This window comes from Triplophysa rosa, linkage group LG8, assembly GCF_024868665.1.
Source record: "Triplophysa rosa linkage group LG8, Trosa_1v2, whole genome shotgun sequence".
Lineage (NCBI taxonomy): Eukaryota > Metazoa > Chordata > Actinopteri > Cypriniformes > Nemacheilidae > Triplophysa > Triplophysa rosa.
The window spans coordinates 9,006,775-9,033,166 of NC_079897.1; the positions used below are offsets into that span (position 1 = coordinate 9,006,775).

At 41.4% G+C, this 26,392-nt stretch overlaps 2 protein-coding genes across 3 annotated transcripts in view; one reads left to right on the forward strand and one right to left on the reverse strand.

The window, feature by feature from the left end:
* LOC130558653 (uncharacterized) overlaps nucleotides 1-26,392 on the forward strand; it is a 285,427-nt gene that overhangs the window by 48,740 nt on the left and 210,295 nt on the right. The window lies entirely within an intron of this gene.
* soga3a (SOGA family member 3a) lies at nucleotides 6,643-24,984 on the reverse strand. 2 transcript variants are annotated; one of them, XM_057341196.1, is made up of 9 exons: nucleotides 23,475-24,984; nucleotides 23,110-23,243; nucleotides 19,208-22,024; nucleotides 18,945-19,112; nucleotides 15,172-15,426; nucleotides 12,540-12,986; nucleotides 12,114-12,193; nucleotides 10,427-12,017; nucleotides 6,643-9,464 (listed from the first exon to the last, which is right to left on the reverse strand). In XM_057341196.1, exons 3-9 carry the CDS (start codon nucleotides 19,523-19,525, stop codon nucleotides 9,258-9,260), a joined length of 3,066 nt encoding a protein of 1,021 aa, XP_057197179.1. In that variant the 5' UTR covers nucleotides 19,526-22,024; nucleotides 23,110-23,243; nucleotides 23,475-24,984; the 3' UTR covers nucleotides 6,643-9,257. The 2 variants fall into 2 exon arrangements, with proteins under 2 accessions (XP_057197179.1, XP_057197178.1); XM_057341195.1 differs by having other exon boundaries at nucleotides 6,644-9,464; nucleotides 10,415-12,017.

Genomic DNA, 26,392 nt, shown 5'->3' on the forward strand with positions numbered 1-26,392 from the left:
GGTCCTGGAGCCCCTCGGAGATGCCGCTCTTTCTCACTTCACGATGAAGATGGCTCTCGGGAGGACGCTCAAGAGGGTAGCGGACCTACAAGCATTCTCCGTGTCCACAGATTGCCTAGAACTCTGGCCCGGTTATTCTCACGCTATCCTGAGACCCCGGACCGGCTACGTGCCCAAAGTTCCCACCACTCCCCCGAGACACCAGGTGGTGAACTTACAGGCGCTCCCCACCGGGGAGGAAGACCCAACCCCATCTGTGTTGTGTCCAGTACGTGCATTGCGCCTCTGCTTGGACCGCACGCAGAGCCGCAGTAGCTCTGAGCAGCTCTTTGTCTGTTTTGGAGATCAGCAGGGATGGCTGTCTCAAGTAGAGTTTGGCGCATTGGATCATGGACGCCGTCACTATGGCGTACCTGTCCTAGTTCGCCTACGCCCACTGGGTGAGAGCTCTCTCCACACGGAGTACAGCCTCCTCGTGGGCACTGGCTGGCGCCTCTCTGGCAGACATCTGCAGAGCTGCGGGTTGGGCTAGACCCATCACCTTCGCGAGGTCCTACAGCCTTTGCGTAAAACCGGTCGGCGAGTCTTGCGGGCATCAGGCAAGACCGGCGACCGGTAGGGTGTACGCCTATGACAGTATCTGACCCTAGGGGGTCAGCGTACTACTAGCCTCCCTTCTTCCCCCACTGGGTGAAGAACAGGCACTCCATCCATCACTAGCAAGCACCTCCTGTGGGCGGGCTGGGCAGAGCAGCCCTGCCCCTTGGGCCGGGTATCACCTGAGTTATTCGCAACATAGCTCTAACCGGACCTAGTGCTACCAGACGTTGCAACCCCCCAGCAGGGCGGTTCCGTCTGATGTATCCTCATGCTGGTTCCCACCTTGGTAACTCATGACCTCCTTAGGTGGACCTCCACCTCGCGGTTAACTCCTTCAGTCCACACTTTCTTCCCATGAGTTCTCCCCCATCGGTGAGACCATGTTGGTATCTCCACTAGTCTCTCCTCCCTGTGGTAGGTTACAATTTCGCGGTAGCGTCACGGCTGACACGCCCAGGCCAGTCACCGTCGCTTCGTTGAGATTGTGACAGGGCACAGTGTTATGGCGTTTTCCATTGGAACCCCATCTGTCGGTTCGACACAACGTCGAGAGACCGACAGAAAGGGAACGTCTCGGTTACATTTGTAACCTCGGTTACCTGATGGAGGGAACGTGACGTTGTGTCCTCTTGCCACAACACGTGCTGTCCACTGCAGCAGTCGTGAGAGGTCTCAGGCTCCTCAGAACTAAGATGAATGAATGAGGCACGCCGTCTCCCTTTTATACCCGGATATCCGGGGGCGGAGTCCGGCATGCAAATTTCATTCGCCAATTTTCATTGGCCTTTTCTAAGAAGTCGGAAGTGATTGGTTCTCAAGGACGAACCCCATCTGTCGGTTCGACACAACGTCTCGTTCCCTCCATCAGGGAACCGAGGTTACAAATGTAACCGAGACGTTTTAAATCAGTCCATTCTCCTGTCCTTAAGGTTTTTCTCTCTGAGCTAACCAGGTTTAAGGTATGGACTGTAGTGGTTAGGCCATAGCCATTCATGATATGGGAAAAGGTGAATTTATTAATGATTATCATTAATCATGTTTTTGTTGGCTAGACTATTGCAACTTTTGTCATGTTTACTGCCATGTGCTTTCTCTCCCTGTTGAAAAAAACAGCATATGCTACTGTAGTTAGGTATGTTTTGAAGCATGGTAGCTGGTTTGAGCTGGTCATGTACGGGGCCTAGTTGTATAAAGCACCTTAAGTTTTTCCCTTAAGTATGACACTTAAAAGGTGATTTCCCTTTACCGAAGACAATAGGAGAATAACTTTAGTAAAACTTAACGTATACTTAAGGACACACTTAAGGCAAAATTACACTTAAGGTGCTTTATGCAACCGGCTGGTACTCAGCTTAAACCAGCTACCATGCTTCAAAACATACCTAACCAGCATATGCTGTTTTTTTCAACGGGGCTGTCATATCACTTTCAGGAAACATGAAAGTTCCCACCTCAAGAGTAGTGCCGCTTTGTAATTTTGACTGTGTATTGTTTAAATGTACTGTAGCCTAACTAAACAGTTTGCTAAAATTTTTAATGTAAAAATATGCATATACACTAATAAAAAAACTAAGATCTGACTTAAAAATACGGAAGAAAAACGTTAAATTATTTGTATAGAAATAAACCTTTATATAATGAGCAACAAATTTAATTACAGAAAATTATCATAATTTTACATAAATTTGTATGTTATTTAAGAAAGCAGTAAAAAAATACTGTATAAATATTACAGTATTTTTTTCTGTAAAAAACAAGAAAAACATGTAATTTGTCATTATTGTCTTAACACGTAAAATAATATGTGGGTTATTATTACATTTCACACACAGCATCACCGTTTAAAAATTAAATAATCAAAATTCACCTTTTAAATTTCATTTAAAAAATTCAACTTGTTATAAAATACAAGCTTTAATATTCCACAGACAATTTTCAGTCCATATAATTACGGTTTAAAAATTCGCTTTCACAAATTCAGTGGTTCAAATTCGAATGGAAATTCAAAGTTTCACATCCGGGAATCCCAGGAGAAGCAATAGAGCGCCGATTCCGCCAATGCATGATCTCTACCTGCTGCCTGAACACTTCACCAGCAGGTGGTGCAAGTCGGTTCTGACGAAGACCAAAGCAAGAAATGCAGATACTTTTCATATGTTGAAAAACAGCTGACAAGCATCATTGCAGTTTACCTTTCTTTTAATAAAGATATTCCTGGCATTAATGCTGGGTTATTTCAACCGAGCTGCTGGGTTGTTTCCACTCATGGTTGGGTAAAAACAACCCAGCAATTGGATTAAAAATAACCCAGCATTGGGTAATCTTAGTAGTGTGTTCTGTCCAATATTTACCCAGCATTGGTCAATAACAACCCAGCATTTTTTAGAGTGTAGAGTATATGTAGAAAAAGGCATTCAGCCTTTTTAAATATAGCGTTTGTATTAATTTAACAAAATGTGGTTTTGGGCAGAAAATTAACTGTTTGGCTAACTGTGTGATGTAAGTGTGTTCCCTTTCTGTCAGTCTCTCGACATTGTGTCGAACCGACAGAATGGGGTTTGTCTTGAGAACCTATCATCTTCTGAGTATTTAGAAAAGGCCAATGAAAATTGGCAAATGAAATTTGCATGCCGGACTCCTCCCCGGATGTCCGGGTATAAGAGGGAAGCCCGCGTGCTCATTCATTCACCTTTTGTTCTTCAGAGCCTACGCATCTTATGAGCTTCTCTACGATCTTTGGTGATCATTTTGCTGCTGGAATCTTCGACGTGGTACAGCGGACGGTCCCTTCCTGCAGTGACTCTCCCCTGGGCGTCTCGGCAGTTCCGGAGGTGTTCGAGCAAATTTCCTATTCTAAAAGAGCAAATTTCTCCAGCGTGGCTTGTCCCGCTGTTCTCATGGGTGCAACACACTCATCAAGGAGGGGTACGGACACGATGCCTGCTTCCAGTACGCTGGGGCAGACGTTGTGGATACATCCTGCCCGCATTGCGGGCGGTGACGATTCAGACGTTGCGTCACGGGTGGCTGTGTTCCCACGTGACTCAGCCACCACCTCGTTTGCTCCCCGTTCCGTGGCGGCAGGACTACGGCCCTGCTGTCTGCTAAGGCAAGCAGCAAGGGTGATATGAGGATTACTGTGAGCGATAATCCGCCAGCCACTGGCTCACGGACCGTTCGCACCTCGTCTCGCTCGTCTGACCATTCCCCAGGAGACGGTCCACCGTCTTATTCCACAATCACGTATTCTGACACGATGCGTGATGATGAGATGTCTCTTGCAGCATCGGGGGTGACGTACTGCCATCCGACTCCGATGATTCCTCGGGCTCCCTCCCTCGGGGGGTCGAGCCCAGGAAGAAGCGGACATGGAAATGTCAACCATGCTTTCCTGGGCCGCCGTGAGTGTTGGGTTGCAGTGCCCGCACAGCCTCTCCCGGCACTCGCGGCTGGCTACATGGCGCCTCGGGTTTGAGCGCGGCTCCAAGCCGCGCCCACCCTCAGTGCCGTGTTTACCGGAAGTGCATGAGGAACTTAGTAAGACCTGGAAACGCCCCCTTTCCGGCACGTTTCACGTCAAACAAAGTTCTGTCACCCTCTCTTCCCTCGAGGTTGGGACAGCTAGAGGATATGTCGATGACCCCCAGGTGGAGTATGCCGCCGCGGTGCACTCGTGCCCGTAGGCGGCGGCCACCTGGGGATGGGGCTCGACCTAGACTCCCGTCCAAAGCATGTGGGGTCTCGGCATCTCTGGTGTCGAGAGCTTACATTGCGGCGCACCAAGCTGCCTCCTCTCTCTACGCTATGGCTCCTGCCAGGCCAGGGCGTTGAGAGAGCTCCACGAGGGTAAGACCGACCCAGCGCTTATGCAGGAACTCCGCGCCGCCACCGACCTCGCTCTACGGGCGACCAAGGTGACCACGCGGGCCCTGGGTCGGACGATGTCCACACTTGTGGTCCATGAGAAACTCCTCTGGCCGATCCTTGCGCAGATGAGTAACGCCGAGAAGGTCTGCTTTCTCGACACACCCGTCTCGCAAGGGGGGGGGGCTGGTTGGTGTTACTGTCGAGCCGCAGCGGCCCCACTCACCCCCCACCCGTCGGGGGCGCGAGACCCGCACGCGGCCTCCCCCGGAGGGTTTTCGACAGTAAAGAAGCAGTCCTCTGTGCCGCGACTCGGCCGCCTCGGCCGTCGAGTCCCGTGCACTGTCTGCTTCCCAGCAGCCCTGGTCCTCTTTGACGCCCTCCAGCTCTGGCGCCCCCCCTGGAGGAGACAGCAAAGAGGAGACCATTGCCCCATCAGCAGCCGCGGCGAAGCGGCCCTCATGGGAAGACCTCAGGGGGATCGAGGCTACCATTGGGCCCGACCCCAGCCACATCGCTGGGATCTCTCCATCTGCTGGCCCCCTCTGGGGGGCTAGCGCCCACTTACTCTCAAAAAAGAGAGTTTCCTCTCTCTCTGGGTTATCACAGCCGCTCCCACCCTCTGCACGACGGTGAACGGCAAACTCGACGTTGCGTCATGGTGAAGCGCAATGTCGAGTATAAACACCAGCCCTCTGCACTCTCAGTCAGACAGTGCGTTGAGCTGCGCAGTCGCCAGGCAGGAAAAAGGACCTCCCCCGGCAAGGAATCCGTACTGCTAGCCATCGAACCACCCCCCGGGGGGACGATGAAAAATATCGTACCTTTACTCCCCCTGTCTCATTTCTGGGAGCCTGTCCGGCTTCCCAGAATGTCAGGCTGGCTAGGGAAGACGATCCGTCTCGGCTACGCGATCCAGTCGCCTCACGCCCACCAAAGTTTCAGGGCATCCGATATACCTCAGTCAGAGGCTAGGATGTTCCCGTACTTCGGGCCGAGGTCGCCACCCTTCTGGCGTAGGGAGTGATCGAGCCCGTCTCACCAGCCGAGATGGTCTCCCATGACCTTCTTGCGGACAGGGGTCCCCTTAGGGATACTTCCTTGTAGGGTTCAGGTGCCGTGTGCAACGGGCGCACAGTGTCGGGGCAGTGGACGGGCCCCGCCTGCTTTGGCATTTCAACTGCCTAGAGTTGTTGGTTGTGCTACTTGCATTGAGGAGGCTACTACCTCTCGTGTAGGGCAAGCACGTGCTGGTCCGGTCGGACAGCACAACTGCTGTGGCGTATATCATTGGTGGCATTCGCTCAAGGCAGCTAACATGACTCGCCCGGCGCCTCCTCCTCTGGAGTCAGCAGGTGATCAGTTCCCTGCGAGCCACACACATCCCAGGCGTCCTGAACCAGACAGCCGATGCGCTCTCTCGTCAGTCGACACCTCACGGAGAGTGGCGACTCCATCCCCGCGCAGCCAGCTCATTTGGGAGCAGTTCGGCCAGGCACAGGTGGTCCTGTTGCCTCCCCGGATTCCACCCATTGTCCGCTTTGGTACTCCCTGTCCGAGGCAACCCTTGGCACGGATGCCCTTGCGCACAGCTGGCCGCGGGACAAGCGGAAGTATGCTTCCCCCCAGTGAACCTCATTGCACAGGTCCAAGGCAACCCATGACCTCCCTAGGTGGACTCCCACCTTGCGGTTAACTCCTGCCGTCCGCACATTTTCCCATGAGTTCTTCCCTGTTGGTGAGACCATGTGGTGTCTCCACTAATTCCTCCTTACGGTAGGTAGTGGTCTCTGCAGCGTTTTTCCCCCGGGGATATAATGCTTACCCAGTGGCCCTTACGGTGCCGGGCGGCTTCTCGCCATTTAGAGAACTAGGCCTCCGCCCGTGACGGCCGGTGGCAGGGGCTTCCCAACTTTGTGGTAAAGCTCTGTGTCCCCCTTCCTCTCTACTGGATGGTCATAATTTCGCGTTAGCGTCTTCGTCTGACAACGAGACGTTGTGTCCCTCATGCCACAACACTGGCCGCCCACCCCAGCGGTCGGGGGAGGATGCTTAAGGCTCCTCAGACCAAAGGTGAATGAATGAGCACGCCGGCTTCCCTCTTATACCCGGACATCCGGGGAGGAGTCCGGCATGCAAATTTCATTCGCCAATTTTTATTGGCCTTTTCTAAGTACTCAGAAGATGATAGGTTCTCAAGACAAATCCTGAGGTTACATCCGTAACCAAGACGTTACTGTGTTAAGAGTTTAGAAAAAGTACTTGGTATTTATTGGTTAATGCTTGTTAGCAATTGAAAAAACTGTAAAATCCCCAATCTACCCTAACAACCTGAATACAATTTAAGATTAACTAACTTGGCCTAATTTACCTCACTTCACCACAAATCTATTTGTGCCTAACATCACTTTTCAACATACTACATTTTAGAAGAAAACTAATAATACATTAATTGTAAAATGATAGTGTGTATAGTTATTTATATTTGACTATACATTTTATATCGCAGCTTTGTAGACCAACTTTGTTTCAAAACACTTTTTTTGTATTTGACGGTATTTATAACTATAAAGTCTTTAGGGCTTTAGGTTACACTAGACTGTTGGACTATGGCAGCCTGCGTATTTTTATCTGGCGCCAAACAGAAGCTCTCGAATAGATGCCTCGTTCTGGTGGAGCGGTAACCACAGCAACATCACAAGTAGGCCTACTCTCGTTATTTCTTGATTTATTATAGTGATACTGTGTTTCACAGGTTACATATTTGTGACCATACTGAAAAAGAATAATGACGCGTGGAAAAAGATATGTTGTGTCTTCTACATAATAAACTGTGTAGGTTGTCATTATACACTTTGAACAACAAAGCATGTATTACCTTTTAAGTATTAAAATATGTTTATAGAAAAAGATATCTCGTCTACATTCAAGTTACTGTTATAAAAATATGTTCCTGTTATTTTATTTTTTTAAATAAGACCCTATAATATAACATCATATCGTCACACATAGTATTCTTTTATTATGTTTAAATAAACACAGTAACAAACTTAAAATTACCGCAAGCCAAAATACTGTCACAGATGCCTGACTGGGCCTCTTGCTTCCTGTTGGAAGAAATATATGACTGAAGTGGAATACAAGTGGACAAGGAGGAAGCGATCTGTGCATGCGAAAGAGGATCTTCGTCCCAGCTTTTCAAGGTAAGATTTTCTGACAGGGTATACAGCTGCAATAACAGTTTTTTTCTGACCTAATACGTGAGAAGAAATCTGAGGGAGTTGGTGTCTACAGTATCATCTACCTGAATTGTGATGGTAGGCTTTTGTGATACTCATGAGGTACAATGGAAATCACTACAGTAAATAAAAAGAAAATGTAGATAAAACTTCATATTTGAAAGTATATTTTATGTTCATGTTGAGTTTATGTGGTTGGAAAGGAAAAGGTTTAGGATAAGTTTACACCTCACTAAATACATCTATTCTGTGTATAGAAATAGAATTCTGTCGTATTTCTTTCTAGTTGTCTTATTTAATAATATTATGTGGGAATAAGAGAAAATGCCTTTTCATCATTTGGGTTTCTCAACAATGGTTTGGATTGGATTTCTGGCACCAAAATATGTCACCACAAATGTCACACTTACTATTTCAATGAAGGGGTAGTGTATTACAGCAAGGCATTAGGAGTCTCAGTGTCCATGACGAACACAATAATACTTTCAGACAGGATGATAATTGATCCCCAGTTACACTGTAGGTTACTTACTGGTTATACTGTATATCATTCAAGCAATTATCCAGAAATACCATAGCTGATGATAACTTACAGAATATTAAAGGTCCTGTGTGTAACTGTTTAGAGTATCTAGTGACAGAAATGCAATACAGATTCTATCTACATAAGCTGCAGGTCCCCTTGTGTGGAATTCGCCATGTTGTTTACAGTAGCCCTAAATGGACAAACTGCTACCGAACGCGCTTCGTAAATACATGATCTCCTAAGGCAAAGAAGTGAAAATGTGACGACATCTTAGTTCTGTAGTACTTCGAAGGGTTTTGGCAATGGTGGAGTGAGCCGTTGTTTTCAATTCGCAACATCACCACTAGATGCCACTAAATTTCATACACTGGACCTTTAACAAGGCATACGATCACAAGACAGGTTATTGCTATTTAATCCAAAATTAAATTTTGCAAGGATACACGTCTATATTGTAATGAATGACTATATTTAGTTTATTCTTAAAAATGTTGAATACATTAACTTGTATTATTTAAGGAGAAGCACTGTCTACCTGATATGTCTTACACCAGATAACAGAGTTAAGAACCCATTACTTTTTGTAATAACCCATTACTTTTTGTAAAATTATTGTAATAATTTTGGCTAAACTTGGTAAATGTATAACAAAAGGTGTACTGTGAAATAGGCAGCACTACGGTGCTTTTATATTCTCAAAGACATTAGACCTCACACATATGAGGCCACATTAGAAGCGGGTATACATTGGCAGTTATAAAATATCTAATGGAAACATATAAAAAAAAACTGGTTCATGAAAACAGAAACTAGGACATACTGTAGATATGATTTATGCACTTGTAAGTCACATTGGTAAGAAAACATCTCCTCAGAACTTCAATGTAAACTGGAAAAAATTAAACGTCAGTTGAGCAATCGTTGGTATTTACACAGGTTATCACCGGCGAGAACAAGGCAGCATTCAGTGCTTTAAAAGGCATACGTAGATCTACCGGTCTGCATTTTATCCTAATGGCTTGCACATTTTAGATCACTGTCTCTGTGTGATAGGTGGAGTAGGTGAGTGTTTGCTGCTGAGTGAAAACTGTGGGTGGTATTGTTGGTGGGGGTGAAGGAGTAGATGCAGATGAGGTGGATGAACGGCTAGCCCAACGTGAGGGCAAACGTCTCTTTGCAGGACATGCAGGTCGTGAAAAGCTCTTCTTGAAAGTCACAGATGACTCTTTGCCTTGCTGTTGAGACAAATACTTGTATGAAATTTAAAATATTCTTGTCAACAGCACCGTAATCTGTAATTCCCAAAACGTTCATGTACTAGTATGCAGAGCAGTAAAGAAATGACAAGGTAATATAAAAAAATAATGAATTTGAAGTATATGTTGTTTGTAGATTATCACAAATCTTAAGTCTTAGTCGTGTGGTGAAATATGACCTCACTCTGAGATTCACTCTAATGATATTTTCTATGCTTTAATAAAGGAAATGACTGTCCAGCCCTATAGCACAGCTGTTTGCGATTATCTTTGGATCACAGTGTTGGCACTATATTGGTGCCATATCCTGTGTAGATAGTCCTTACTGAACAGTTTCAGTCCAAGTAAATACAGGAAATAAATATATTATAATAAATGGTATATTACTACAATACATTACATAGTAACAGGAATTTGTTTTGAAACACCTGTCTACCTGCAGTATCTCACTGGACTGCACCACAGCCAACAAATACCCTAGTTGTTACGACAGAAACAATACCTTCCAGCAGAACCATAATACAAACTAACTAATAAATCATGTTTTAATGAACATTTTAATATGTTATTATTTATTTGTAATATTACATTTGTACATTTACTAACAGCAAACAAGGCACTTAAGGCCATGCTATATTGTGAATACACTCATGTCTCATGTCTAACAAAGCTCTTTAACCTTGACCATATTCACAATATAGCAAGGTCTAGCATAAACTTATTGCTAAAATGAATTTAAATAAGGAACAAAGCTGTTGCCCTTTAAATCTTAACTTAACACACTACAGTATCTACACTTGCACCTCATACACTTCCCCAGCAGAATTATTTTGAATTAGGTTTTTGAATGTGTTTAGCGCAGGTATACGTGTGTGTTTTTGTGGTTTAAATGATGTCTGTCTCTGTGTCGGAATGTGTGCAGTACTGACCTGCACTCTTACATGTGTCTCTTTGTGAGCTATGACCTGGTGCGGTGTGTGTGTTAGTCTCTGACTGGATCTGGGCTCATCTCGGATATCCAGCATTTCCAAGAGGTCCATGAGGTCTTTCTCCTTCCCTGGACTAGGCTGTGACTGCTGTTTGTCCTGAGATCTATTCTGATCTTCATAACTTTTAAGAATCCTCTCAACAGCTCCATAGTTAGACCTTGACTCCACTGGCCGAGGATAGGCTGCAAGTGTAGATGGCTTCCATGGATTGTCTTCTAAAATCCGAGACCTTGTGTCCTGCTTTGCCTTTTTGGGCTGTTTTGATGGTTGGTCTGTACCAACCTCCATATTTCTGCTGAAACTTTCTATTTGGATCTGCGTCTGTAATGGGGTTACACTCAATTCAAAGCATTTTTCTCCAACACTCGGACCAAACGGGACAACTGGCATTGCTGTACTGTGTTCAGTCCATGAAGGCTTAACCTCCTTGCTATGCTTGGTTGAGTAAATAAAATCTGCTTTAAGTGAAGACAAATCCTTGCTTGCTTGATCTGATGAACCTGAAGGTAATTCTGTTATATCAACATCCTGCTGAAGAGATGAAGACATAGAGACAAAGTCCTTTGTTTCACTTTTTAACTGCGGTCGTGTGTGGGGGTTCATCTCCAAGAATTGGTCTTCTGGGCACTGTGCCATGATACCTTTCTTTTTGTCCTCAACACTAACATTGCCCTTTGATTTGAAGAATGTCAGACCTGCAGTAGAAGCAAGTTCACAATCGATAGACACATTTAAAAGATTTTCTTCATCACACCGATGACCCATGCCTGTTTGAAAGAGTGTACGGTTGAACTCGGCTGTTTTCTTCTCAAGCCTCTCATTTCTGCGATTTGCTGTAAAATTTGAATACGGTGAAACAATATCCAGTGATATTACGGGGTCTGTAGACATGTGATCCAAGTTCATAGGATGAGATGAAGCCTTGGGATCATTTTTTTCCTCTGCATCTACTGGGTTGCACTCTCTAGGTGTAGTTGCAATGTCAATGTTGGAGAGACATTTCTTAACGGGTGCATATTTTGATGACTTGATGCTTCCAAATGTATTACCATCACAGGACCAACGGCTCGGACAGCAACTGATATTGCACTTTGACTCAACAGGCACGGTGCAGGTTAAATTCCCAGAGTCCATCAGAATTTTCCCCTCATTCTCTTGAAGCATTGCTTCGAATTTTAGTACAATTGCGGGGCTGTTGAACTTTCTGTCTTGATGGAATCCTGGCCTTTGAAATTCTCTGTCTGACAGTGTCTTTGTACCACTGGACTCTAATAATGAGGGACTGCTCAGGTACCAAGATGTACTACGGGCTGGGATGGGTGGGGCACATTGACCTTTATTCGCTAATGGCTTAGCATCATTTTGGGTAGTTTGTCCTTGCTGTTTAAAACCTTCCCAGTTCATCCAGTATTGCTCATCAAGGGATTTAAGCTCTTCGCTCAAGTTTTTTAAGTCTAAAGCTGTGTCCGCCATTTCAAGACTGTCCTTTACTTTCTCCACCATCTCATCCTTTCCTGGAAAATACACGGACTCAGTGCAGCTTCTGAGACAGGAAACCAAAACAAAATGAGATCATTATGAAGCACTGATGTAATACAGTTCATTCATGTTGCGTGCAGTACCTGTGAGCTTCGTTTACCTCTTAAAGTCAGGCCACTTCCTCATCTCATCCTGGTAGCTACACAGCTCCTCACTTACACGGGCAATCTCCTTAAGTGCCTATACCAGAAAACATACAAGAAATGTGTTGTTGAAAAAGTAACTTAGCCTAATTTAACCTAAAAAATGTTCTCAATACTTATTGATATTGCATAGAAATGAAACAATTTAACATTTCTCTTTACTCCTCTACCATTTGTGACCCTGGTAGATGGCACTTAAGTTTGTGAGCTTGCATAAATTACTCATTAGGTCATTTCTGGAGGAAGGCTTAAGGTATCTTCTATGTTTTGGTTAAGGAATGTCTCAAGACAATTAGCATGAATGCAGAGCAATAGAGTAACAGTATTAACTGAGTTATAACCTTGTCCCACTATTATAGTGTATTGTACAAACAAAGCCTCACCGCATTAAGGGCAGTATTCTTCTTTTTGTAACTTCCACAGTTTATGTCCATGCTCTGAAATCCTTGGAAAGGGTTAAGAAGGTCATCTTGTCCAATGAAGCAGGACTTGTTCGACCGTTTCAATTTCAAACAGCTTTCCAAAATTTCTTCCAGCTCTGCAGTGTCTATTGCCTGTTGTTCACCAAGCTCATATTTCTCAGCACCTTGAAGATTTAATAGCTCATTTTGATCGCTGTTGCACTGGTTATAAGATTCACTGGAGTTGTGATCAGGTTGATTTGGGGACGCAATGCTAGTGTTGCTTTGCAGGGTTAGAACTTCAGAATATTCATTACTCTGGGCATCACTGGATAAAGAACATGAACTGATCCTCAGGGCGTTGCTTTGTAGATCAGTGACTGGTTTGACAGGACCTCCCTTACACTGTGCCTTTACTTCATCGTACAACTGCAAAAAGACAAAGAAATGTTAAATGTTTTCCTTAAAGTGGAAGTTCACCCAAAAATCAACTTTGTGTGATTTTTTACTCACCCACATCACGTTAAGTAAGGGATAATGTACAGGCAGCGGGTTGTTATCGCAGAAATAAGCCCAGACAGTGTGATCAGGTCTTGTGTCACACTGAAGGGGCTTATTTCGCCATAACAGCCGGCTGCTTGAACATTATCCCGCTTATTACACGGCTACTTGCCACATGAGAAATAAACTGGACATGAAATGTGAATTTGAAATATTTTATTAGCTCATTTTTACCGAATGCAGACCTTCCGCAAGGAAAAGCCGTTTAGTTTCGGTTTTAAAGTAAGAAAGACGTTCAAACGTCACGAACAGTCAAATTGGTTTAATCATTTGTAAATACATATTTAGACATAAAAGACATATTTATAATTAATTTTTGTGTAATATTAAACTTCCCCTCTCAAAATGATTTGCAGCATCCGGGTTACAGGGTGTTATTAGTTTTGAGCGGTTGTTATTTGAAAATAACAACCCTTGGAATGTCGCGACTGGCCAATCAGAATCAAGCATTCAAATGAGCCGTGTAATAAACATGTTTAGAGAACTTCTGGCGTCTTCGGAGCACAAATAGAGATATTTAGGTGACATCCGAGAGATTTCCAGGCCTCCTCATAGACATCATGGTGTCAGTTTTTGCCAAGGTCCAGAAAAGTACTAAAGACATCGTTAAATTGGTCCATCCGCGCATAGTGGCTCAGTTGAATTGTTTTCAAATTCCGCCCCATGCGGGTTCGGCGCACAAACCTGTCTACTTTTGAAGTGCTCTCGTCCAAGAAGAAGATGAAGAAGAAGTGCTCTCGTGAATGCACGCCATACACTGACAAGACAGAGGAGAATATATTGAGGTCGGTATTTTGGTTTGTTTTTCGCACATAAAGCATTCTCGTCGCTTCAAAAAATTCAACTGAACCTCTATGCGCGGATGGACCAATTTAATGATGTATTTAGTACTTTTCTGGACCTTGGCAAAAACTGACACCATGATGTCTATGAGGAGGCCTGGAAAGCTCTCGGATGTCACCTAAATATCTCTATTTGTGCTCCGAAGACCCCGGAAGTTCTCTAAACATATTTAACGTCATGTGGGTGAGTAAAAAATCACACAAAGTAGATTTTTAGGTGAAATTCCCCTTTAAGACTAGTCCTAGCCTAAAATAAATGTCTGAGCTGTCTAAACTGAAAATAGCTTGGACTGACAAATCTTCAAATACATTAGTGCCATTGTTTTGTTTAAAAATGCACATAAATAACGTTTTGTTTTTGTAAGGCGTGTTTGTAAAAACTACTGAAATATCCTAATTTAACTAAGGCCTAGTCCTGGCTTAAAGAGAAAAAAAAATGAAATTCTGTTATCATTTACTCACCCTCTTGTCATTTTAAACCTTTATGATTTTCTTTCTTCCGAAAAAGAAGATATTTTGAAGAAAGTTGGTAACCGAACAGAACTGGACCCCATTCACTTCTATTGTATGGAGGGTTAGGGGAGGGTTGAATGGAAGTGAATGGGGTCCAGTAAACAACATATTTCAAAATATCTTCTTTTGTGTTCTGCGGAAGAAAGAAAGTCATACAGGTTTTAAACGACAAAGGGGTCAGTAAATGATGACAGAATTTTATTTTTGGGTGAGCTATCCCTTTAATCTAATCTCTGTCTGGGAAACAGCCCATTATGTCATACTTTCGATAGACACACGGCAATGCCCTTATCCACTAATCTTCCTCACGCACCAACAGTCAATGTCATGGTTTAGTCTAGAGTGAAGCAAATTTGAGGTTAGGCACACTAGGAATATACTTTAGAAAGGTTTGTTAATGGAGCTAGACATTCTGCACAACTGAAGCACCTAATCCATAAATGCAGAAATGAGTTTACATTATACCTCTTGTTTCTGAAGTCACCACTGAGCTAGACTCCCTTTGGCAGTCATTTGAAATTCCAAGAGGTATTGGTTTATATAACATGACATAGCTGTTTCCAATTTTAGGTGTTACCATTGACCATCAAGGCTTACTGGCCTTACTTTTCATGTACCATGGAAGCAAACAGAAACACCGTGGACATCAGTTTATTTGAAACAAGATTCTGAGGTGTGGCACACATCAGCAGACTCACCTCCTCGATCTTCCGCTGCATGTCCATGAGTTGGTTCTCCCATTCCTTCCTCTCAGAGTCAAAGCGTTCCAGCAGCTCAGATTTCTCCTTCACCCAACCCTTCTCGCTGTTCTCCAGTCTGCAGCGGAGGTCCATGGCTGCACTGTGTGTGTCTGCCAGCAGCCTCTTCTGTTCTTCTCTCTCCCGCTTTAGAGTGTCCCTTTGTTCAGGTCTCCTAATGGTCTCCACTGGCACGCTACATCCTCTTACTTCTAGCTGTAAAGAGATGAAAAAGGAAACGGCTGTGCAGGACAGTTTGAACAGGATGACTGTATGGTGAGGAAATCGAGGTTCCTGTTGCTAACCTCATTGGACATCCAGGCTAAGCCTGTAACACAAACACCACAGACTAGTACAGATAGTCTCTGTATGTAATGGTGAGGGCACATTGGTATGCTGACCCCCCAATGATCCTGGAGAGGGCTAGACAGCAAACACTAAAACCAAATTTGTCACTGGGTTTGATGGAACGCTGCAGCTGACAGATGCTACTGATGTCATGAGACCTATGGACTGTATGAGTTACTACACCTTATTGTGCCTGTTTTATTTTATGTTTATTTCACATCTGATAAGACCTGAGTTGAGGCAAAATAATAATAATCGACCCAGCCAAATAATCAATTGGCAACTTTATTACCAACATTTAGTTAATTACATTTTTTTGTAAATTTTGAGTATGTATTCTGTGAAATAAATGCTCATTACATTTCCACCAAATTTAAATATCCACTGATAAATAACCGTTGGATCAGGCTGGAGGTTGATCGAGGAATTATTTCTCTCTCTCACTCTGGTGGCATTTCTCACGCCACCTTCGGAATCTCTCCCGCACGGACGGTCGGGAGGCAGGACGATTTTTTGCTCATGGGACTCTTACTCTTGTGGATTACTCACACCGCCTTTTGAACATCTTCCTCACGAACGTAGGGGAGGTTGGACAAACATTTGCCCTGACGGACGCTTACACGGGGAAATTATTTTCACTGCCTTCTGAATCGCTCCCTCACGGACGCTTGTGAGCCTGGACATTATTACTCTCAGCGGATTTCACGCTTGGGGATTATTATTCATGAACTGAGATCTTCCTCGCACCTCGCACCTTGCGAGTCTGTATTCCTCGATCACTTGTTGTTGTTTTTTCGCGGCCGAGCGCTCGAGCCTCCTATTAAGACTTTCTGGGTTTGTGCTGTGTGTGAGACTGCTTGCATTATTGCGTGATTCTGTCGGATTCTGGTCTCTGTGAACTCTGATTTTTTTCTTTTCTTATTAAAAGAATTCTGTCTCCCGCATCTGACTCCGGTGTCTGTCGTAACAATACGGTTTACTTAAATGTATCAAAACCACAGGACCCGTCCAACAAATTGTTCATTTAATCAAATTAATGTATAACAAAATTCAACAATCGTTTATTTAATACAATAATATTAACATAAATTAAATAAAATATCAATAGTTATTAGACACTAGCCAGACTCATAAACAAACACAGTCCCGAAGTTAAGTGCAGTCCAGGCGCCCCTGGCTAATTAAGAGTTAATTTCAATCAACCACTTATTTTTTTTACATGAGTAAACCCTTGCCATTGTAATTAAGCATGAAATGCATCAACTTTTCCTTGACAAAAAGTCATTGAGTATAAACAAAATATATAGACTTGACTAGAGTAAACTTGTTTGATTCATCTGTGCGACACCACATACAAAGCTAAAAGTAGGCTAATCTTACTTATGTTTCTCATAGCAACTCGGATTATGTAAACAGTACAGCCCTAAACCACGAAAATGTGCTGGCACACTGTCATTAAACATATGCATTTTCCTAGGTACATTAGTCCACAAGCAGAAGGCATGTAAAACAGCGTAATATTTACTATCTGTGCATGTAACCAGAGTTGAGAGCTTTACGACTAAAACATAATCACGGCTGTGGCTGTGCAACTATGAAGGCTCTGTATCTGGGTAAAAATGTCACAGAAAGAGGCCTCTGTTAATAGACAGTAAGACCAATCCTTTAGCATCTCACATTCCTAAGGGTAGGCCTTGGAGGAACTCATCTCTGTTTTAAAGATTAAAAAAAATATGCTCATAAATATACTGGCAAATACCCTGCTGTGAATGCCTTGTGGTAAACCCAAGAAATCAACTGGGATACAAGTATGTGCTGTGGTAACCTGCGTGAAGTTGGCCCCCCACCCAACGCAAAACATTTGCAAAATAGGCTCAATCGTTTGTGCTCCGTTTGTGCTGGTTTGTGCCGTAAAAATTTTCGTTTGTGCTGCTTCAGTTTTTTAGATAATAGAAGAATAATTATAGGTCATTCGGAGGTCACTTATCCCCCCGACATGCTCCAAAATCACCGCAAATAGTCTCGCTTGTTTCTGCTTCTACCTGGATGTCTGCAAACAAAACAACTTTTTACAGTTTAGTTTGACCCCTCCCTGAATTTTGAACTCTGTACCAACCAATACTTTAACCAGATTGGTGCATTTGAGTTGTGAACAAGTGCAGTCGTGGCGCAAAGATGCACATGATATCCTTGTGTCTTAGGTGTAGGCCATCCCAGCATCACACAATATTCCTAAAGCTGCTCTTCTCACCATCTAGTGTACAATGCCTTGTGTAATACTGTATTAGGAGCGTCTCTAAGCCATTAACTTAGACATGAATGTATAACCATGACCCAAAGGGGATGCAAAAAGTTCTCTCACCCACACTTACAATAAACATAGGGTGGTCTGGTCTGTGTCTTTAAACGGATGTCATAAACAGAAGCTCCATAAGACAGAGACAATGCACTGAGGTCAAAAGTAAGAATGGATGGATGCTATTTTATTTACTCCTTCCGCATTACATTTTACTGATACATTTGCATCTGTAGAATATCATCTAATATCTCAAACTCATTTACTACAGAAAGCTGGTTTGTGATGCTAATGTTATCAGGATATAAAAGAAGCCTAATCTCTGTTCTATATTCCAACGCCTCCATAGGACACCAACAAATAATTATTGACACCAGTTTGACTGTCGTGGTTTTAAATAATGTTTGTGGTTTATCTTTATATATAGGCTAGAATGCTCCTAAAAGGGTGAAACAGTTCATGTTTAGAATACTGCGCTTGTTGTGCCATTGAGCTCTTTAGCCATTAATTATTTGGCAAAAAGAACTTAATTTACATATTAGACAGTTCATATGGGTTCACATCTATAGTAACTAGGTTTCCCAGTTTTGTATGTTGGTTTCAAACATATAGTTCAAATATTAGCTCAAAGACTGTTTGTTAAATCTGTCCTTTCAACAAAAAAAAAACTATACTATTGTTTTTTATAGATGTTGGGTAAATAACCGGGTATAACACCCTGTTGTTGTAACAATATTAATAAGTTAGTTTAAATAAAACATTTTTATAATTTTATGTTTTTTTATGTTACCTTTTCTATTTTTACTGTTTCTGTTTGCAACTTTAGAGTATTTATATCCTAAAAGGCATTGCTCTTAAATCAGTGTCAACATTCCCACTGTGACAACTGAATGTCAGCTTGTGTTCAATGAACTGTATCTTCTCCCTAGGCAACAGGGCAAAGTTTTTTTTAGCCTTAAGTATACCTACCTATAAAGAAACTGACTTTTAAATATAAACTCACTCTTCACAAAAACAAGACTTCGCAAAACAAGTTCAGACACCTTTTATAAACGACAAAATTATTTTGAAGAGACTGACAGCTGCATACCTGAGTAATGCGACTCATCAGCCCTGCCCGCTCCAGCTGCCAAGCGCAACGATCCTTAATGTAGCGTAGCTCGAGCTCGCTCCGTTTACTTTCCTCCCGCTTCACCTCAAACTGAACCTCCTCTAAAACAGACTTCATATCCAACAATATCCTCCTGTTTTCCCCACCCTGTCAACAAACAGCAGAATAACAAAACATTTCAGTGCGCGTTGTACACGTGACCTCTTTGGACAATTCGATATGTCTCGTGCTTCTTCTAATACTTGTATATCAGCAAATTGTCTCAAAAGCGTTTCCTTCTCCATCCTCCACACCTCTCTCTCCAGGTCGTGGCGCTTTTTTAACTCCTCAAATCTCTTTTTTAGGCGCGTGTGTTGACTTTGTAGCTCGCTGTAAGGCGTTGCATCGGTTGCAGCTGCTGGTCCAGGTGGAAGCTGTTCGAGAAGGTTGCTCGGGAAAGACCGAACCCGAGGACTCTGGACCTTCTTACAGCCCCCCTCTGAACTAGAACACGGGACGAACTCCCACCCTTCCGCCTTGCTTGCAAACCCGCTCGATCCATTACCAAACGCACTCCACATATTTTAGTCACACCTAAATACGAATTATAGAGCCTTTTGAAATATATTTGCAATCAGAGTCCCCATATAAGACGCACGGGTTATTATCCGAAGCCAGCCATTTTTGCCGTCTCTGCAGTCCATGCTGCGCTCCTGGAGCCGGACGCATTTGTTCTGTACATGTCAATAAAGGACGACAAGGTCAGCCTGTCATTTTTGGAGGCGCCGACTTTACATTATTGAACAAACAAAAAGGCCTATAACCTCTTAAAACACTTTTTTAGTAATCAACTGCCAGTCTACATTATTTTTCCTTAGTAAAACGCACGAGTGATCTGCATATTTTCGCCAGCCCTCCCTGCTTCAAACTGAAAATGACACCAATAAATTCAGGAGCCCAAAATACTCTTCACCGATGTACGAGTTCAGTTGTATTTTTACCTCTATGACTATGTTGTTGGACTCCATTTACCCTACGTACGCTAAGAAAACAACATCTTTAAGTTAAGCATTAAAACAATACGACAAGGACGTTACAGATTTAGTCGTAGTCCCGTAGGCCTTCTGGTGCTTAGTACAAATAATAATAATTTTAAATAAAGCGGATATAGCGTTGCGTTGCCATATGGGTATACATCGATAAACAACTTTGAAAAGTATATGTGGAAACATCTAAAATTATTAAGTAACATTTCATTAGATAACATTAACATATCGAACAAAACCCAGGTTTGGCAATTAATAAGTATACAAAAGGATTGTGGAAAAAGATGGAAAAACATCACAGTGGCAAAAAAACAATTGACTTATTTTCCCAGCTTTCCCACAGCTGCTCACAACAGCACAACATTCAGAATCCCTTCCCAAACCAATAACTACCCCACTGAGTGATAAAACATTTGGCTCTATAATGGCTATTTTACAGTCATTGTGTAGTGTAAAAAGTTGTCAGAATAGTCAACTAAAATAATGCACTTTATTTAATTAAAGGAACATTTGGAATAAAACTGGTGTTCAAATTGGAATTCAAGCATGTGTTCTAACATTTGACGCTGCCACGTACAATCTAAGAAGATCATCAGAACATCGTTTAATATAGGGGAGAACAGGGCTAGTCACACATTTTCTGCAGTTTAAATTTGTAGTTAACGTATTTATTTTATGTCTGTTTACATACATACATTACAGTCATAGCTGAACCTAAGGCCGAATGTTCTTGGATGAGAATAAAGGGACCAAACTACCTCAACTTCCAAAATACAGTGGGAAACAAAAGATCATGGGCCGTGTTTCCCGAAACATTCTTACCGCTACGTCGCTCTTAAGTTATACCTTAAGCTGTACCTTATCGTTAATATGTGTTTCCCGGTCTGGAGCGCTCTTAGCTATACCTTATCACTGTTAAGAGTTCACCCGCTAGTGGCCACTGTGAATATAAAGCTTTTTTTACATTGCAGTCTACAAATAAAATTCTAAAGTTAAAAGTAAGCTATATTGACGTGTTTTCGTGCAAGAAATATAATTGTCTTTACATGTGTTAACTTTTAAATTATTTTATCTGTCCATCAGCTGGCAACCCAAAGAATTTGGAGTATATTTAAAGAGAAAGATTGTGGTATAAAGTTTAGTCAAACTGCGATACAGCAAATGTTTTGGCTAAATCAAAGACGGCGCCATCCGCGGAGCATTTTAGTGCATTTAATTTGTGAAAACCTGGCTACAATTTATTCTGCAATTATAATTATAGAAAGCTGTTGATTATATGTTCCGCGTTCTGCGCTTTTATCGAGTAAATAATGACACTTTAGCAACATATATTATGATAATATAAATTAAGGGGTTCCCAAACACAGGTATAATCAAAGGTAGGCAATCTCATGGAACACCTCACTGTAAAAAAAATCCTGTAAAATTTACAGTAAATTACTGGCAGCAGGGTTGCCAGCCAGTTACTGTAAATTTTACAGCCAGAGTACTGCAATTTAATTTACAGGCATTTACTGTAATCGCAGAATACCGGAAAAAAGCTGTACTTTTTAATAACAACAGTATAATGCTGTATTTTTACAGCAAATTGCTTCATTTTAATTTACTGTATTTAGAAGAAATACATAAATTACTGTGCATCCAGTATGTTTTGCATATTGTTACTGTTAGTTAAAATTTAAATTGAATCCATCAGAGTTGTATAATGCATGTAACTTAAGCTTTTGCTTCATAAAATACATTAAAATAATTTTTTGCAAAATCCTTGTATCTTAAAAAATGGCTAAAATTGATACAACTTTAAAAATACATTACAGACGAATTTTGTACCTTGTTGTACATTAAATATTTTTACTCAGTTACAACTTCATAGTAGCCAACATGGCTCTTTAAACAATGAATGTTTAAGCATTCATGTTTAAACAACACATTAACCAACATATCCATCTTGTAACTACATCGCAAAACAAGGTCCAAGTGAGTCTGTAAAACGGTCCACATCTTGATCCATAAGAGCACAACAAGTAGTTAGAACTATGGAAAAGAATAAAGAGAATAATGTTATATATTCAATTCAATTTATATTTTATATAATTGTATTTTTACTTCATAATTTTATCTTTCCCTTAGAGACAGATGAAGATCACAGATGCAGAGGGACGACATACAGGTGCATCTAAAACAATTAGAATATGAACAAGTAATTTTTCTTTTGTAATTTAATTCCAAAAAGGAAACTTTCTTATATTCTAGATTCATAAAGCATTAAGTGAAATATTTCAAGAGTTTTGTTTTAATTCTGATGGCTACGACTATCAGCTAAAAAAATCCAGTTTCTCAAAAAATGTAGATGTCTTAAGGAAATAGGAAACAGCTGTCACATTCCTAAAACTAAGTCCCTTCTGAACCAGAAACAACATCAGAAGCATCTCACCTGGGCTAAAAAGAAAAAGAACTGGACTGGACTTGCTTGGTGGTGCAAAGTTCTTATTTCAGATCAAAGTAAATTTTGCATTCAATTTGAAAATCAAGGTCCCAATCTGGAGTAAAAGTGGAGAGGCACAGAATCCAAGTTGCTTGAAGTCCAGTGTAAAGTTTCCACAGTGTGATGATTTCAGGTGCCATGTCATCTGCTGGTGTTGTCCACTGTGCTTTATCAAGTCCAAAGTCAATGCAGCCATCTAGAACGAGATTTTGGAGTACTTTTCTTTTCCAGCAGGACTTAGCACCTGTCCACAGTGCCAAACCTACTTCTAACTGGTTTGCTGAACATAATATTACTGTGCTTCATTGGCCAGCCAACTCATCTGATCTGAACCCCAACTCAAATTTATTTTTTGCTGTAAGTCGTAGCCACCAGAATAAAAACTAAAAAAACTCTTCAAATATTTCACTTTGTGCATAGTGAATGTAAAATATAAGAAAGTTTGCTTTTTGGAACTAAATTACAAAAGAAAAAGAACTTGTTCATGATATTCTAATTTGAGATGCACCTGTATACAGTCAGAGAAAAACAGAGGACAACATATACAGTCAGAGAATAATAAAATTATGTAATTCAATGGTGTGTGTGTGTGTGTGTGTGTGTGTGTGCGCGCGCGCGCATGTGTACTTCTTACTTTTCATCGATTACACTGAAAATTCATCATTGTGCTTAGAAGAGAGGCAACATGTGGGTTCACTGCAACCTGTTTCTTCCGTATCCTGTCATTTTAGATGACGCTTATCCTTGTTCCACTCTCTGGATTAATATCTACAAAGGGTCAGGAAAAACAAAATGTTATATATTAAATATATTAGATTAAAACACATTAATTAAATCATCAGCTTGCGAGTGTTAAATAGGGGAGACTTCTAAATAATTTGCCCAAAAAAATCCATCTCTCGTTGAGAAATATTGTTTTAAAAGTCTTAACAGGTACAGTATATAACATTAACATACTGTAGCTATAAAATGCAGGTAAGGAAGTTGTTCAGCCATTACCTTTCAGTGGACTCCAAGATACACGCTGCCCCATCCTGGTACTCAAGATTGAATATTTAACATGCTATGAACAGAGTGGCAAGGCCAGACATGAAGCTGGGCTGAGCACCGTCACACACAACCTAACCTTCAGTAGTCAGCATCCAGTGGCCTCCAGTCAGAGTGTGTCCTAAGACAAACAATACCACATGTGACAATAGTTAATGGTTACTATACAATTTTTATCTTTAAGCTTTTTACATTTAAACTACATTTTAGTATAAGTGACTCACTCGGTTGTTAAAACCAAAGAGACATTACAAACAAACTCTAAGCAAATTACACAGAGTACACTTAAAACCCCACTTATACAGAAATGTAATGCCAACTAGGGGTGTCACCGTCAAGAAATGGCACTCACTTAATCCTTGGTGTTTCGAGTCAGATCCGTGGGTGTGGCTTGTTGGTTTTGACTAAATCTTTGGTGTTTCAAGTCTTACGAAACCTTTACCCTAACCCTAACCCACACCCTAACCATAACCTTACTCTAACCATCTAAACTACCTATGATTGTTAAAATTGACAAAAAAACACGTTTGAGTGATCACGTCTGACTCGAAACACCAAGGATTTAGTGAGTGCCGTCAAGAAATGATCACACTGGTATTTGTAACCCGTCTCACTCGCACCCTCGATCGGTCCTATTTGGGAGACAGACCTGCTCTAACGATGGCGGTGTCGCTAACGTCTTTTGCTACAGCTCTCAGCTGGCCTCTGTTACATATACAGTATATCTAGCTGGTTACGTACGTTAATCACTTTACCGGGCTATTCTCTATGAACACCGACTGACCACAAGCTTTGGCGACACGTTTTAATTTTGGCGCTCGATTTAACGGATGACTGCATTTGCGAATTTGAATTACACCAAAAAATAATCACGACCGAGTGTGGTATTCAACACTAAGATCCCGTGAATCCCAACTGTTGAAGAATGTAACTTTTACCGTGTCTACACTACAGCGGTCATGATGTTCAACATTAAAAAAACAACCGTCAATTTACTAATACAATGAACTGTAGCTCGTCACATACCGCCTTCGCTCCTGGTGTGGACAAAAACTCTAAATAACATGAAAAACGTCTGTCCTCGGGTGCTATAGCGACGGAGAATGTTTGACATTTTACCGCGACCGGGGCGGGGTGGACAGGGGTGGTTCTAGGGGGGCAGAGGGGACCAGTGCCCCTGTGTCAGCACACTTGGCCACTCCACTGGCTCCCCTAAATCTGGAATCGTTTCTGGAAGTTTTTACCACAACCGAGCAATTTTGGGTGCAATGCACAGTTTGTCCTGCGAGTGGCAGTAATGATGCTTGTGTGCCAAAAGGAAGATTACCCAAGCAAGACGCAAACAATGTCGAGTCTGTGCGCCTCAACGATATTACGTATGGCAAGCCGAATTAGCTTTTAATCATTCTCAGGATATGCATTTTTGATATCAACAATTCAATTTTTACTAGTAAAAATTATAATTCTTGATATCAACAATGGAATTTCTACTAGTAACAATTACTATTTTTGATATTAACAATTCAATTTTTACTAGTAAAAATGTGAATTCTTGATATCAGCAATCACGTCGTCGCTCGCAGAAATGTGTATTCTTCATATCTGTAATTGCATTTTTACTAGTTAAATGTCACAACCCTGATAGCACACATACATCTGGTTTACATCTATTTGACGTCTGCATTTACATCTGCAAGACATCTACAATACATCGTTTGCTCATCTGCAATACGTCTCGGAGATGTCTGCTGTCAGACGTCATATAGACATCTAGAAGATGTCTGTAAGATGTTTATGATTTAGAATGGATGTAAAACAGATCTTTCTAAGATGTTTAGCAGATGTTTTTAAGCAGCAGATCTCCAGATCTTTAACAGACGTATTACAGACGTTCAGACGTCTCCGAGACGTATTGCAGATGAGCAAACTATGTATTTAAGATGTCTTGCAGACGTCAAATACACGTAAACCAGATGGATTGTGCAATCTGGGAATAGACTGCCATTCAATTCAATTTCAGATATCAATAATTCATTTCTTACATGTTAAAAATCTTATTTCAAATATCAGAAATGCAATTTTTACTAGTAAAAACATAATTTTTGATATCAAGAATTCAATTTTTACTAGTTGAAATCCTCATTCTTGATATCTGTAAATGAATTTTAACATGTTGCATTTGGTATTTCTGATATCAGGAAATGCATTTCAGATATCATTAAATCTGAGAGTAATTGTAGATATCTAAAATGGCTTTCTTACTAGTAACAATCACATTGTTGATATCAAGAATTAACATTGTCACTAGTGAAAATGTAATTCTTGATATCATAAATTGGCATTTTTACATGTAGTAATTCAATTGTTGATATCAAGAATAGACATTATCACTAGTAACCACACAATTGTTGATATCAAAAATTATGTTTTTTACTAGTAAGAATTGCATTTCTGATATCTGAAATAAGATTTTTAACGTGTAAGAAATGAATTGTTGATATCTGAAATTGAATTTGAACGGCAGCCTATTGTGATATTTAACTAGTAAAAATGCAATTACAGATATCAAGAATTACGTTTTTTACTAGTTGAAATTCAATTTTTGATATCAAGAACACACATTTCTGCGAGTGATGACGTCATTGTTGATATCAAGAATTCACATTTTTACTAGTGAAAATTTCATTACTGATATCAAAAACAGCAATTGTTACTAGTAGAAATTCCATTCTTGATATCAAGAATTATAATTTTTACTAGTAAAAATTGAATTGTTGATATCAAAAATTCATATCCTGAGATCGATTAAAAGCTAATTCTAAGAAAGAAGATGCTTCTGAAAAAGAGTCAGAAATGCACAAAAGATTAGA